Below are 15,530 nucleotides of genomic sequence, written 5' to 3'. Positions count from 1 at the left end.
CTTGGTCACTGCCCTCCTGGTGTCTAGTTCACACAAAGGTTGTTTTGTCGTCTTGAAGCCTTTGGGGCAAGAACGTATCTGTTTGGGAGAACGTGTTACTCAGGAGTTACAACTGTGGTCCAAGAGTGAGGAGGACAAGACACTTTCCCAGAGAACATGACACTAACGAATTGAATCAGCTTTTGGCGTACTGTTGATGGGATCCAGAAAATTAAGGTGAGCTTGTCTCTGAGAGATGTCATAAATAACAGTCTGAAAAGACCATTCTTATCATATTTAATGGGAGTCTTACCTGAGGGAATATAGCTTAGAGGTTAAGAGCGTACTTCTGGATCCAGACTGCCTGACTTCAATTCCTGATTGTCATTTCCAACCTATATGATTTGGGGCGTTATTTAACATCTCTATCTCATTTTTTCCTCATTTGTGATGTGGGGGTGATGCCATGAAAATAGTACCTACCTACAGGATAATTGTGAGAAACTAAACAAACTAATACATATGAAGTATTTGGAACATTGCCTGACTTAGGATAAGTACTATATAAATGTCAGTATCACTGTTGTTTCTTTAATTCAGGAATATGATTAACTGAAAGTATAGGCATTTATTTGTTCATTTATTCAAGTATTTTTTTAGCACCCAGGTACTGTTCTAGCTGCTCAAGATATATCAGTGAATCAAAAACATCACATAAAAATCCCTGCCCTATGGAGCTTACCTTTTAGTGGATTATACTAGTAATAATGCAAATAGAAAGAAAAATATACAAATTTGTAGTCAGCCTAGTACCTGTCCTATAGTTGTTGAGTAGATGGATATATTATTCATAGGGTTGTGTTATTGTTATGCAGCTAATTGGGCTTGGAGGTTTGAACTGTCATCTTAGATGAGAAAAGAAAGTCAAAACAATACAGAACGTCATGCCAATAAGAAACTGAAACTACTACATAAACATTAGAAAGAAAAAAGAGAAAGAGGAGAAATGAAATTAGGCCATCATTTATGGCCATGAGTTTTGTTTAAGATGAGCTGAATCTTTTTTTTTAAGTATAATTTTTTAAAATTAAAGTATAGTCAGCTACAATGTGTCAATTTCTGGGTACAGCATAATGTTGCAGTCATACACATACATACATTCATTTTCATATTCATTTTCATTATAGATTATTTTAGAATATTGAATATAGTTCCCTGTGCCATGCAGAAATAATTTCTTTTTTATCTTTTTTTTATATAGTTGTTACTGTTTGCCAATCTTGAACTCCCAGTTTATCCTGTCCCACCCCCTTTCCCCAAGGTAACCATAAGTTTGTTTACCATGTCTGTGAACCAGTTTCTGTTTGTAGGTAAGTTGATTAGTGTCTTCCTCTTTCTTTTTTTCTTTTTTCAGATTCCACATATGAGTGATATTTTTTTGCTTTCTTATCTTTGTATCAGACATATTGTTACCTATAGGCAGAATTTCACACTGCAAGGCATTAAGACTTTCTCAGCAGCAGCAGATACCTCTTCATGTGTCACAAAACAGAGAGCAGTGTGGGTTATTATCAGATGACTGCAGCTCAAGAGGAAGCATCAACACTGACTCACTCTTGCCTCCGAAAACACTTCCCTTCTGAAAGGAGAAACTCATTCAAAACGATCACTTCATGTGTGCAGGCGTTAGCATTCCCTGAAGAACTTGGTTAAAATAAACTCTAGACCTTACTGATTGGTTCTTCATCTTTTGCTTTTTTTCCCAGAAACCTTCTCTATGTCTACCCACAGAGGCTGAACTTTGCTAACAAGCTAGCATCTGCCCGGAACATCACAATAAAAATCCAGTTTATGTGTGGAGAGGATGCCAGCAATGCTATGCCGGTAAAGAGGGAAATAAACATTTGCCTCCAACCAGGGTGGGCTGAACGTCCCTTGTCAATTCACGCAGACAGACTCCAGGGCTCCTCAGCTTTCTTTCCTTGTCTAAGACGACAGTGTGTATTGATTCAGGCCAGCACTACCCCGAAAGTACAGAGGCTTTTTAAGCTGGTCCAGTGTTGGTCCCAGGATACTGATGGGGAAACAGGGCCAGTCTAATGTGAAAGCCTCTTTCCTAAATTATTCCACAGTGAGCTGTCAAGTTTGAAAGTGCAGATCATTTTAGAGAACTGAAAAATATCATGTATTCTCTCCACACCACCCTAACAGCCCTCCACCCTAAGTAGAGAGATGGGCCCAAGGCATCAGCCACGTTTGCTGTATGTACTTCCAGATGTACTGCAGGACGCACGTACCCAAGCCCTGATCCACAACTAGACATGAATATGAAGTACTGCCCGGTGATGATAAACACACGTCATCTCAGCACCTTTAGGAGTGGATCTTCATCCTGACACAAAATATAAATCAAATGATAAATACATAATACAGTGTTCTCTAAGGAACCCAGAATGCCAGAATTTGAATTATTTTAACTGTTTGCCATTAAATAAGTTGGGTGGTTAGCTACTGTTATTTTCTTTAAGTCATAGAATTCAGCTAATATACCTTTCTAGTGAAGTCATTTTTTTTCCAGTTCTTCCTTTGTTCAAATATCTACCTTTTTTTTTTTTCTATCTTCCTAATTTCCCACCTACTTCCCACTGCAAGGTGTCCTCTTGCAATGGTGGTGGGAAAGAAATCCTAGAGGAGGAACCGCCCACCCCATTCTCTCTGCTCTGGCCCCTGACAGGTCCTCCAGGACAGCCAGGTACAGCTGTGCAGATTTTGATGGTAGCCAAGGTACCCAGTGTGGGGTGAGTCAGGGCCAAATTCCAGCCTGTCCTCCACTCACCAAGCGCTGGGACCTGGCGTGGGCAGTACTGCATCTAGTAAGGAGGGTTCTTTTTTCTTTACCCAAAAGTGAATCCACTTGTGAAATCATGTGTCTTTATGGCTGAATCAGGCCCAGGGAGGTGACTTTTTCTCAATAGCATAAATGTGTGGCCAGCAAAGGTCCTGATAACCCAAGTGACCAAGGGAAAGAGCCTAGACCAGGGATCTCTCATTAAGGGCAAAACTATGTCATGTTGTGCAGACCTACCAGCAGAGGCAGAGTCGGGGGCACTGGTTTCCCAGTCCCAGAAACTTGTAGCCCTTTGGGATCTCAGTTGACCCTTCATAGCCAGTTCTCCTGCATCAATGTGCAGTTGGGCCAGTTGTAGGACTCAGCATTCTTAATATACGAAGTGCAGCTCTGTGAGACCAGAACATCCTATTGGACTGATAATAGTTGATATGATTTACCCAAATATCACAATTAACTTGGCCCTTTCTATACTGGTGAACAGGTCATCTTTGGAAAATCCAACGGGCCTGAATTTTTGCAGGAAGTGTACACAGCCGTTACATACCATAACAAGTAAGTATATTTCAGAGCTCTAAACACATGCCAAGATTGTTTCCTTATCTCCTGGCTTTTCTGAACCCTTTAGGTGATTCCTCCCAACAGTTTTTATAATTCAGGGACTAGGGTAGAGAGGAAATCCATGCCAGTTCCCTGATTCTGTGTTGGAGACACACACTTTTTACCATTAACTGTAACTGGGAGAAGATGTCTTTAAGAACCTAGTATTGTTTTGACTTTTCTGGAACCTTTTATTCTTCTATACAGAAAGATTTTATGGTGTTACATAAAGAAATTAATTTCTTGCCTTGCCTTGAGATACTGAAGGGGCCAGAAACCAAATCTAGCCCTCCTTGCTCTGTCTCCTTGTCTTCTACACACCACTCCACACCTACACCTCTACCTGCTTGAAGAAGATTTGAGTTGACCAAAGGAGAAATGGAACACTCATTTTTATGTAGGTAAATTGAGTCACAGAATAGGGTCTAAACTGTTATTCACATTTCCAGGTAGGGGAGCAACATCTGTAGAGAGTCAGGTGGACTTGGGTTTGGTCCCGGCCCGATAACCTTGGCCCATTTAAGTACCTCTCTGAACCCACCCTCCTGGATTGCAATGAGGATTAAATGAGTAAAGTACATGAGGCCCTTAGTAAACTACTTGGGACTTCATAATTCAATAAAATCAGGTCCCCTTTCCTTCCTGCATCATTCATTTCCCCAAAATCCTTTGATGCGTGCCGGCCATGAGCCAGTCCCTGTTCTTGGGGTAGAGATAGAAAAGGAAGTCACAGCAGACTCCGAGCCTCATCCCCTGTGCAGATTAAATTGTTGGATTTTCCCATTGTGTGCAGGGATTTTTTTTTTCCTCCTGACAAAGCTTTTAGTTTGTAAGTAGCCTTATGTAAGTGAAATGAATCCAGTGACAGGAGCTTGGTCTCAAGAACATCCAGCTTGGGAGCAGACTGATGTAAAATGAAAAGCAAAGCACCAAGCAGGCCAGTTCTGAGGGGCAAAGGGCCCGTGATGTTACAGTTTATAGTCAGAGAAGCCATCATTCTTGCTACAAGTTATTTGTGTGTAATGTGCTTTTGAAACAGGTCTCCTGACTTCTACGAAGAAGTGAAAATTAAGCTCCCTGCTAAGCTCACAGTCAGTCACCACCTCCTGTTCACCTTCTATCATATCAGCTGTCAGCAGAAGCAAGGAAACTCTGTCGAAAGTCTCCTGGGATATTCAGTGAGTTGTTTTCCACTTGCAGGTTCACACTGAGGTTGATGGTGCCTCCGAGGTCCCTGCAGAGATAAACAGCTCAATTTTATTCACTTGCTTTTTTTCCTGTCAGAAGTAGCAAAATGTGGCAAACCAGATGATAGCAAAGAGCAGAGATGACTTGACTTAGCAAGTGACAAATTTCAGAAACAAAAGCTAGTTGTGACAAATATTGAAAGAATCCTCATTTCTTAAAAAAAAAGCATTGCTGTGTCCATTATTTCTAAATTTTACATATATGCTTCACACATAAAAATAGCTCTTTTTTCTCCAAGGGGAAAAAGTTATCTCTTTACAATATATAAAAGGTAAAGTAAACGTTGATGTTGTCCAGACACACACAAACATTGGCTAGAAAGAAAAATGCTACTACTTTGGCTCTGAAAGCAGTGAATCATTGACATTACCATCTCAGGAACTCTCAGGGAATTTAAAATGCAAAGAACTTGACAGAAATTACTGCCCCAAAACAGCCCTGGTCAATACCTAATCATTATTTAGTTGCATTTGATTATTGTGAACTAGATAAATTGCCAGAATTATATGCTGTAATAAATGCCATTTTATTCTTTACATCATCTGTTTCAGTGGCTGCCAGTTCTCTTAAATGAACGTCTTCAAACTGGATCCTACTGTCTCCCAGTTGCCTTGGAAAAGCTGCCACCCAACTACTCCATGCACTCTGCAGAGGTAAGCAGCAAGCTGGCCGTAGCTGTTTCTTGTCTAGCCGTGGTCTTGGTCCACCTCTCCAGACCCACTTCTCATCCCCTTAAACATGACCAGGGATGCTCAACATGTTGTTGGGAGCAGTCATCTGTGAGCACGTGGTGTTTTCTGAGAGCACCTCGTCCTGATAGGATGGGAGAAATACCTGGCTGTGGGACCTCATTCATTTGGACTGTCACCAGTTCAAAAGGTTTGGTAGATGCAGCCAGTACCCAGGCAGCATTACCTTGCATTATCTACCACAAAAGGATTTACAAAGTAACATGTTATTAAAGGGGAAGCAGATAGAGCCCACCTGTGACAACAGCTGCTCCCGGCACCGATCCTTACCAAAGGTTCCCGTGCCAGATTCCGTCCGTCTCTCCTCAGGGTCAGTTGGCACGGTCCCTAGAGGGATTTAGGGCTTTTATTCCTCTAAAGATCCCAATGTCAATGGTCCTTTCCTTCACCCTGTTTCCTGTGCTGCCTCTTGCCCACCCACTCTGGGCAACCCACCCATTTACAGAGAGCCCCGTGAACCCTCCATTCTGACTGCACCAGCTCCCATGCTTCTCAGTCTGATTGGTGCAGGTTTACATCAATAAGTATTATTTTGAAGCAAATCCCAGACATCATATCATTTCATAAGGGCTCTTTTTTGAAACCATCACAATACCATTGTCACTTCTTAAAAATTAGTAATAGTTCCTTGATATCTTCAAATATCCAGTCAGTGATCAAGTTGCCAATTATCTCATAGATGTATTTTTTTTACAGTTGTTTGTGAAGCAGGATCCAGATAAGGTTCATACATATTGTTGCTATGTCTTTTAAGACTCTTATTTAATCTATAGGTTCCCCATTCATCTCTTTTGTTTTCCTTGCAAATTTCAGTTGAAAAATTTCCTAAGAATTTGAATTTTGTTCTACCTTTAGAGTGAAATTTCTTCTCTACTCCGACTACCCATCACCCATTCCACTTTCTATTTTCTTTTTCACCCTGAAGAGAGAAGCTTCCTTTACTGTGGGCCACAGAGGAATGCCTGGCTTTAGATCAAAACTGCTCTCCTCAAAACCACCTAAGATCAACCTGAGTTGTTCACAGATATTCCCTGATTGTGATTTGGACACATAGACCCTTGCTGAAGCCCTCAAAACCACCTTTTCATCATCAAGCTGCACATTCTAATTTCCTAGAACATCCAATTCCCTTCTTAATGCTGCAGAACGAACTTAGGTTAGGAGACAACCAAAACTGGATCCAAAAATCCAGATTCTCCCATGCCCTAGCTATGTGAACATGAGTGAGTTGCTTATACTCTCTGAGTAAGGGTGTTACCTGCCTGTAAGGTTGCCGTGAACATTAAATGATACAATGCATATCAAGTAATAAATTCAATGCTTAAGTAAATATTAGTTCCTTTTTCCTACTTACCCTAAACTATCTTCATCAATATACCCTCAGCTTCTCCTGATATCTTTTAGACCTGAACTGTCCAGTACAGTTGCCATTAGCCACATGAGGCTATTAAAATATGACTAGTTCAAACTGAGATATGCTGTAAGAATAAAATACAAACTGGATTTCAAAGACTAAGAAGAGAAAAATGAATGTAAAATATCTCATTCATAATTTCTTACATTGATTACATATTAAAACAATAATCTTTAGGCTATATTGGGTTCAATAGTATTAAAATTATCACATTTTTAAAAGGTTTTTTTTAATGTGGCTACTAGAAAATTTTAAGTGACACATATGACTCATATTATGTTTTTAGTGGATAGCGTTGCCTTTAGATCAAAGATGACAAATTCCAGTGTCCCAAGAGTCAGACTCATTAACAGCGAGTGCCAGGTCCTGGTGGAATTTGTTCCTGCCCATGGAAGGTACCAGCCACTCCTACATTCCGTAGATCCCATGCTGGAATATAAGACCAGTGTTATTGTATCTCCCAGTCTCAAAAGCAGTTTGAAAGTACCCTTTCACGTGAAATTGTCTGACTTTCAAATTTTGACAACGAATTCAACAAAGTTTCCAACGCTGGGCCAAACCGCACTTGTCTGGGTTGGATACAGCTTTGGGTCCCAGTTTATGACTCTGAGATAATTCCAAAGGTCCCCACCCCAAGCACACATCCTACCCCTACAAGTACAGCCTGCTTCCTCTGTTAAAATGGGAGACACAAAGTCCACACTCCTGTGTCTGGGTCAGCCTGGGTGCCTCACTCAACACTGTATGATGTCTCTAGAGATGACAGTTACAGTGGATTTGAAGGCAAGAAATGGTCTCTAAGAACTGCAGGGCTATTGATATATAAATGGTATCAAAGAGTCATTTTGAGTGATTAAAGCAGGAGCCTAGAAGGAAACATTTTCTTCTGCTACTTGGAAACATTTTGTTAAAAGGGAGAGTAACTGCAGGCGCTCAAACACAATAAGATTTCAGGTCTTGTAAAAGATATTCTGTGCTTTGTCTTGACATCCCTGATTAATTAGAAAATCACTGAGATATTGCTTTATTTCTGTTCCTAGAATCAAAGTTTATCATTGCTGGGTGGAAGTTTAAAGACAGATCACTCAATTCAAACCCCTGCTTTCAGCATGAAAAAACAAAGGCCCAGAGTTTCATTGACTTGTCAAAGTCAGAATAGGGGGAGGGAATAGCTCAGTGGTAGAGCATGTTCTTAGCATGCATGAGGTCCTGGCTTCAATCCCTAGTACCTCCATTTTAAAAAATTAATTTAAAAAAATTTTCTAAGTAAAAATAATTAGTTTGATGCAGAACTGAACTTGAACCCAGAGCTCCTAACTCCAAAGCCAGTTACATTAGTTTTCCAGGGAGTTTTATATTTGTAAAACCCTGACATTTACAGTCAAGTCGCTTTGCTCTGCTTGTTAGTAATCAGAAAAGGGAACCGAATTGCTAACTTTGTTTTCCTTATTTCCTTTTAACACAGAAAGTCCCTTTACAGAATCCACCCATTAAGTGGGCTGAAGGACACAAGGGAGTATTCAATATTGAAGTGCAAGCTGTTTCTTCTGTTCACACCCAGGTAAGGAGCATCAAGGTCAAGTTCAAATCAGAGCCATAAGGCTAATAGTGAAGACAGGCTACAGCAGAGAAACCTCTAAGGACAGTCCAATTAAAAAATCAACGAAAATCTTTGTGATGGATAAAACAAAAATCATCCTTAGTTTTTTGTGGGATGTTGCAAGCCTGTTCAGATGTTATTTGTTGTCTAAATAGAAAGACTATATAAAAATGATGAGCACCTAAGTGAGGGAATCTGGTTCCTGCCCTGTTGGCTGAGAAATTTTGTGGAGAGACTTCATTTAAACACTTTCCTGCTGCTGTCTCATTTCCCTCTGTAATTCTTGCAATTCTGCCATTTCTCCAGCTTTTTTTCTTTTCTTTTTTTTTTTTAATTCTTCTTCCCCTCCTTTTTCTGCCACTGTCTGAGTTTTGCATCTGCTTAGACCCCTGTGCTGACAGTGTGTTTGCTTGTCTCAGCTCACAGAAAACATCAGAGTCCACATTATTTTTCTTCAGTTAACAATTTTTGAGAGGCTCTATTTGGTGCATATCACCCTACAAAGAAGCTCACAACTGGGGTCTGAAACATCCCTGTCTTAGAACATAAGATCTGAAACACGGAGTAAGAGTTTCTGCCTAGAAGGGGTGGTTTGATTGTGTCTGTGAATCCATCGGTGAGGGGCCAAGACCCACGAGACCTGCCGTCTGCCTTCCCAGGACAACCACCTGGAGAAGTTCTTCATCCTCTGCCACTCCCTGGAGAGCCAGGTGACCTTCCCCATCCGCGTGCTGGACCAGAAGATCAGTGAGTCAACACTAGAGCACGAGCTGAAGCTCAGCATCATCTGCCTGAACTCCTCCCGCCTGGAGCCCCTCGTGCTCTTCCTGCACCTGATGCTGGACAAGCTCTTCCAGCTGTTTGTGCAGCCCATGGTCATTGCTGGCCAGACAGGTAGGGGGCCCGGGGGGCCGGAGGAGACAGGCAGGGCCTCGTTTTATGAAACATGATTTCCCAGAAGTCCCAGGAGCAGGAATGGTGTGATCTTCCTTTCCTACTGAGGATGTGAGTCCAAGGGAGGCCACGTCCAGTGCTGTTTTTCTGAGACTCCCTGGATGTTAAAGAAAGAAAGAAAAGAAACAGTAATACAGGATGCTTAAAATTACAGTTGTTTAAAATAAATGTATTGAATGATTGTAGGCAGTTTTTCCAATTCCATTCCTAGTAATTGACAGATTTCTTTTACCTCTAAGATACCTTTGTTCACTTGACCAACAGGGAAATGCGATGTTTTAAAGAAGTAAGACAACCCATATTCAATGGAAGGAAAGGAGCTCTCTCAACTGAAGTTCAAATGATCACTTTTTTATTGAGATGTAATGCACATACCATAAAGTTCACTAAAGCATACACTTTAGTGGTTTTTAGTATATTCACAAGGTAATGCAAGTGTCACTAGTGTCTAATTCCAGACCATTTTCATCAGGCTCAAATGAAACCCCATACTCCTTAGTAGTCAACCCGCTCACCCTTCCCCTCTGCCCCTGGCAAACACCCATCTTACTTTTGAAAAAATGAACATGAAATACACTGGGTAAGACTTTATTTGAAAATAATGTCCCGTAAGACCTGGGTCCAGTGGTTCTTCCAACTCCTGCAGAGATGGACTGGCTGCTGTAGGGCATCTTTGTTTGACACAGTTTTCAGCTGGGCTCGTATTATTCTGTGCTCTCCAGCCCAAGTAGATACCTTTGGGTACCATCTGTGATCCCAGTACTGTGTGTGCTAAGAGTAGTGGGCTTTGCAATAGTAACCAAGAGCATATCAGAACCCAGAGGACTTACAGCAAAGAGCAGCAGCACAGGACACAAGTCCTCAAAGGAACACAGCTAAATATTTTTGGAGGGGTTGAAGACATCCCTCTGGGAGAAAGAAGGAGCAGCCCACCCCCCGAAAGAAGATTATATTTGAGATTGCTTTGAAGTAGGGGTAGAGGAAAAGAAGTCAAGGTGGGGACACTGAGATGAGACTGGCAAAAGCAGAGCACCAGAGTGTCTGGTTCACAGTGAAAGAGTAGTTGAGGAAAAAAGTGTCCAAAGACACTTTTCCAGGAGTGTCAGAAAAGAAGGAATCAACACTGTTGCGCTATGGAATATGAGTAAGTTGGCGGGGAGAAGTAAGAACTTGTAGTCTGGGACACACCGGAGAGACTTCAGAACCAGGGAAGAGCATGACCTCTGAATCCCTCGGTTTGCACTGGGTCCTGGAATGCATCTTCTGTGGCTCCACAGAGAAAACATCCTGCGTTGTAGGCTGACTTGTCACTCATGTAGCTATTGCCTCTCCAGCTGGATTCCTGCCAAGTGGCCATCTCTACCAGACCTAGATTTCTTTCTGTGGAATATAAACTTCATCACCAGACAAAACATTCATTCACACGTTTTGCACTGACATTTGGGATGGGGTGTTGGGACAGGCAGAACAGGTAGAGGCACTTAATCTCCAAGCCTCTTACTTGGGACTTATCTGTGTCAGACACCATGGAGGGCACAGTGGGGAGACAAGAAAGTATGAGAAATGCACTTTGCCCTGGAAAGGCTTCCAGCCTATCAGAGGGATGCGGTTTACCACTGGAAACTGCCAAATAATCTTGTGATTGGGTGTCACTTAAGCCCTGTACTGAGTGACGTTAGAGGCTTTGTGGAGGAAGTGGGATTGTGTCAAGGCTCAAAGGGTTGGAGTGATTTTGTGGGTGGAAGCCAGGAGGGCTTTCAAGGTAAGGAAACAAGCACGAGTAAAATTGCAGAGGAGAGAAGCAGAAGTGATGAGGACAATATAATGATTGCTGTATTTTAAGGAAGTTGAATTTGAGCAGAAAGGGGTACCAGGTTGACTAAGTAGGATGGAACCAAACTGTGGAGGGCTTGGAGCTTCTGAACAAGAGAGTGTATAGGGTGCAGCATTGTTGTATGGGTTCACTATGGGGAATGACATAATACACATACGTTTTTAGATTAATCTGTGCAAGAATTTGTGTTGTGCAACAGCCCATTGCAAACCACAGTGTGCATAAGAATCATCTGAGCATCTTGTTAAAATGCAAATTCTGACTCAGTCAGTCTCGGGTGGGACCTGAGATTCTACATTTCTGACAAGGTCCTAGGTGCACTAAATAGCACCAGTTTCCAGCATGGTTTAGACAGGAGAGGATGTCTGCACAGGCTCATGTCTTTGTCCTGAAAAACCACAGCTCTGACAGAAGGAGGAAATGTGAAGTCATTTACAGTAAGCAGAGCCAGCAGGCGGGGGCTTACTACAACTCACCCTGCCCCAGGCCACCATCTTGGTCAGCCTGGTTCAGTTGGTCAGTGGTCGGGACTCCTTGTCCGAATGTTGCACCTCGGATTCATTAAGGACCCACTGTGGGACCACCCATCTTCCTCTTTGTTCCTCAGCTAACTTCTCCCAGTTTGCCTTTGAGTCCGTGGTGGCCACCGCCAACAGTCTGCACAACAGCAAGAGCCTGGGCAAGGACCAGCATGGGAGGAACTGCCTGCTGGCCTCCTATGTGCACTACGTCTTCCGCCTTCCGGAGCCGCAGAGGGACGTGCCCAAGTCAGGTAACATTGCCCTGAGTCTGGGAGTCTTCTAGGCACCCTCACCCCTACTCCACTGCCCCGTAATTCAAAATAAAATTAAAAGGCCAAAAGTTAAATTTTATTTTTCAGAATGATATAAAACTTACATGAATGCTAAAATTAAAAGCTTATTTCTAGATTTTTCACTCTTGCTTTCTTCCTGCCTTTTTATACTCTAAGCACTTATTTTTTCTGCCTACTTGATAATCCCTCACTGATCTTTACTCAGTTGGTCATTTCTGATTCAGTTGAGGATCTCTTTTTTTTTATTTCCTTTTTTTTAATTGAAGTATAGTTGATTTACAATGTTAGTTTCTAGTATACAGCAAAGTGATTCAGTTATATATATATACATTCTTTTTCATTATAGGTTATTACAAGATATCGAATATAGTTCCCTATGCTATTCAGAAGGACCTTGTTGTTTATCTATTTTATATATAGTAGTTTGTATCTGCTAAAGGATCTCTTTTTTAAAAAGCTGGGGAAGTGACAACAGATGACTAGGATTCTAGGAAAATAATATATATTCAATAGCAGTGGTCAGCAGTGGCTCCTAAACTTTTCATTATGAAAAAATGAATCCCTTTTCTCATTTACCCCAAACTAAACTTCTGAAATGATCATTTATTTCTCTACTCTTTTGAATTATTTACATAGGTAATAGTCGACCAGAATGTCTGGTCAGCATGGTATAAAAAGTAGCATCAAAAAGTTAATACAATTTCAGGCCCTAACAAAAAAACTTGGCATTTTCATTAGTCTGTGCAACCTCATTTCAAGTAAACCTGTAATTTCAACTGAGTTTTTAAAAATACTAGTAATATCTCCTAGACTCACATAATCGCCTTTGAACACATGTAAATACTTAAAGGTAAAAAACATTGATATATAGTGTGTATTTATCCTCATAAGGTTCAGATGATTCCTTGGATTCTCAAATCTCAGAAATGCATGACTTATAAAGCTGTCATCACTTAAATATTAATAAATAAAGCATGTCCACATTTCCAGCTTGCCTTGAGAAATCAGAACCTCATGGGCTGTTTCCCCATGGCAACAATAGGCTGGAGCAGAGGAGAAGCCCCTACCTTTCGATGAGGCGTGTGTTTCCACTTTACCACAGTCCTCACCACTCGCTACTGCCTTACACCTTATCTTTCCCCACAAACATTGCCTCCCCTAGACATTTGATAAAAAGACCCTAATCCCAAAACCTAATCTGGTGGGTTTCCACTCCACTGTCTACCCCATCCCTCTTCAGTTCCTTCTCAAGCCCAGTGAGTGACTCTGATCCCCTGTCTGTTGACATGTCTATACCTGGTGGGTGCAGGTGGCCCCACTGCCCTCCCAGACCCTCGCTACCACACATACGGACGCACAACTGCTGCCGCCGTGAGTTCGAAACTGCTACAGGCCCGGGCGATGAGCAGCAGTAACCCAGACCTCGCAGGGATGCACTCCACAGCAGATGAGGAAGTTAAGAATATCATGTCTTCAAAGGTAAGGAAGATGTCAAACTCTGGAGAGTGACATGGGCTTTTTTATTTTTAACTAACACTTGCAGAGATAACAAAATCAACCATTACTGCTGCCTACTGTGTTGGTCAAACGTTTTGATGCTCAACTTTCGACTTATTACTGTTCTTTTCTTTTGAAGTGACTGAGACTGTTCTGAAAGATGCAGGGACAAGACTGGCACTTGAGGGTCTGCCCAGAGTTACTGAACTCTGGTGGGAAGTTTTTCAAACATAGCTGTTTTAGCCCCACAGAGTTGGTGAATACCATGAGTTTTACTTGCAAGGGGTAAAAATTAGCTTTAACTGTTTTTGATGCTTAGAAAGTTTTTCTTATTTTGTTTTATTTTTAAATATCTGCCTTTTAGTTTCATTAACATCCATAGATTGATTATCCCATGTAAGAATCCCAAAGATCAAAGTCAAATTTTATAAACAAAAGTTGAGATCCTGAGAGGGTTGGTGACTTGCCCTAGATTCTTTTCCTTCTGTGAATTCCTTACTTTTTCTTATAATCGTTTTATTTTGTAAAAGTTTTAGATTTATAGAATTATTATCACTATATGACAGAAACTGTTTGTGTACTCAGTACCTTGTTTCCCTATTACTGACATTTTACATTAGAATGGCACATTTGTCACAATGAACAATATTGACTGTAATTAATATTAACTAAACTTTGTATTTTATTCAGATTTCCTCAGGTTTTCCCTAATGTCTTTTTTCTGTTCTAGAATCCCACTCAGGAGACCACATTATATTTTGTAGTGATGTGTTCTTAGTTCCTGTGGTTGGAACAATTCCTCAGACTTTCCTTGTTTTGAGGACTTTGACAGTTTTAGGGAGTACTGGTCAGGTATTTTGTAGAATGTCTCTCATTTGAATTTTTAAAATTGTGATATAATTCACATACCATAAAATTCACCCCTTTCGTGTATAATTCAGTGGTTTCTCATATGTGCACAAAGCTCCATGGTTCTTCATCTAAATTTTCTTTCCAGTTATCTTTGGCCTCAAGGTGGCAAAGCTTTTAGAATAATGTCATTTCCTCTGATGAAGATAAATGAAACTCTCTAGGTTTTGACGTCATTTCCTCTTACACAAATCACCCACTTGAGACAGGGAGTCTGGAGACCAGGATTGGGTCTCGGCTCTGATACCACCCAGCCCTGTGGTCAAGGGCAAGTCAGTTCCTGCCCAGAGCCTGATTTTCTTATCTCGGTAGGGGTTCTGAACTCTGGATGAATTTAAGAATCAGTTATAGATCTAGAGATTCTGATGATATATAGTTGCATCATATGAAATAGTTGCTATCTGTCCTTTTTGACTTACAGGGATATGCTGGAGCTGACTCATACCAGTTTCTGAGAGATGACTGTTAAATTTTCAGAACCAGTTGTTAAACAGGGATGTGATTAAAAATTAAATTACAGAAACTAACCATTAAATTAATTACATGAAAAACAAAGGTAATCTAAATGCAATGTGGTATCCTGGATTGCATCCTGGCACAGAACAGGACATCAATGGAAAAAATTGGTGAAATTCAACTAAAGTCTGTGATTTAGTTAGTAGTAATGTGCCAATGTTAATTTCTCAGTTTTGACAAGTGTGCTGTAGTTATGTAAGATATTAGCATTAAGAGGAACTTGGTGAAGGGTATCTAAGAACTCTCGGTACCACCTTTGCAACTTGTCCATAAATCTAAAGTTATTCCACTTTAAAGAGTACTCAAACGTCATCCCTTCTTAATTATTTTACTACATTTTACTATTATCTACGTTCCAGGGATTTTTTATGCCTATTGTGTCTGTATGGTGGAAATACCATACACTGGTTAGTTACTGCACGTCTCTTCCCAATACCTATTCAGTAATATCATGTTAACATGAAGTCAGCCACAATGGAAGCATTCACAGCACAGAAATTGACAAATTCTGCAAATTGGCCCCTCCCCTCCGAGAGCTGGTTATTGAGCATTTGCCAGCACACCGTGG

The 15,530-nt window shown here is 41.0% G+C and overlaps 1 protein-coding gene across 4 annotated transcripts in view; it reads left to right on the top strand.

Moving 5' to 3' along the window:
• Positions 1–15,530, top strand: part of DOCK8 (dedicator of cytokinesis 8) — a 223,457-nt gene that overhangs the window by 147,021 nt on the left and 60,906 nt on the right. For all 4 annotated transcript variants that reach the window (XM_031449810.2, XM_031449809.2, XM_031449812.2 and 1 more), the window contains 8 exons: positions 1,746–1,863; positions 3,312–3,382; positions 4,467–4,605; positions 5,227–5,328; positions 8,304–8,399; positions 9,098–9,332; positions 11,834–11,998; positions 13,350–13,519. In XM_031449810.2, coding sequence (XP_031305670.1) covers positions 1,746–1,863; positions 3,312–3,382; positions 4,467–4,605; positions 5,227–5,328; positions 8,304–8,399; positions 9,098–9,332; positions 11,834–11,998; positions 13,350–13,519 — 1,096 coding nt within the window. The remainder of the gene's footprint in view (positions 1–1,745; positions 1,864–3,311; positions 3,383–4,466; positions 4,606–5,226; positions 5,329–8,303; positions 8,400–9,097; positions 9,333–11,833; positions 11,999–13,349; positions 13,520–15,530) is intronic.

Source organism: Camelus dromedarius, chromosome 10 (genome assembly GCF_036321535.1).
Source record: "Camelus dromedarius isolate mCamDro1 chromosome 10, mCamDro1.pat, whole genome shotgun sequence".
Classification (NCBI taxonomy): Eukaryota; Metazoa; Chordata; class Mammalia; order Artiodactyla; family Camelidae; genus Camelus; species Camelus dromedarius.
The sequence above is the reverse complement of the archived record's forward strand: the minus strand, read 5'-3'. Positions and strand labels throughout refer to the sequence as shown.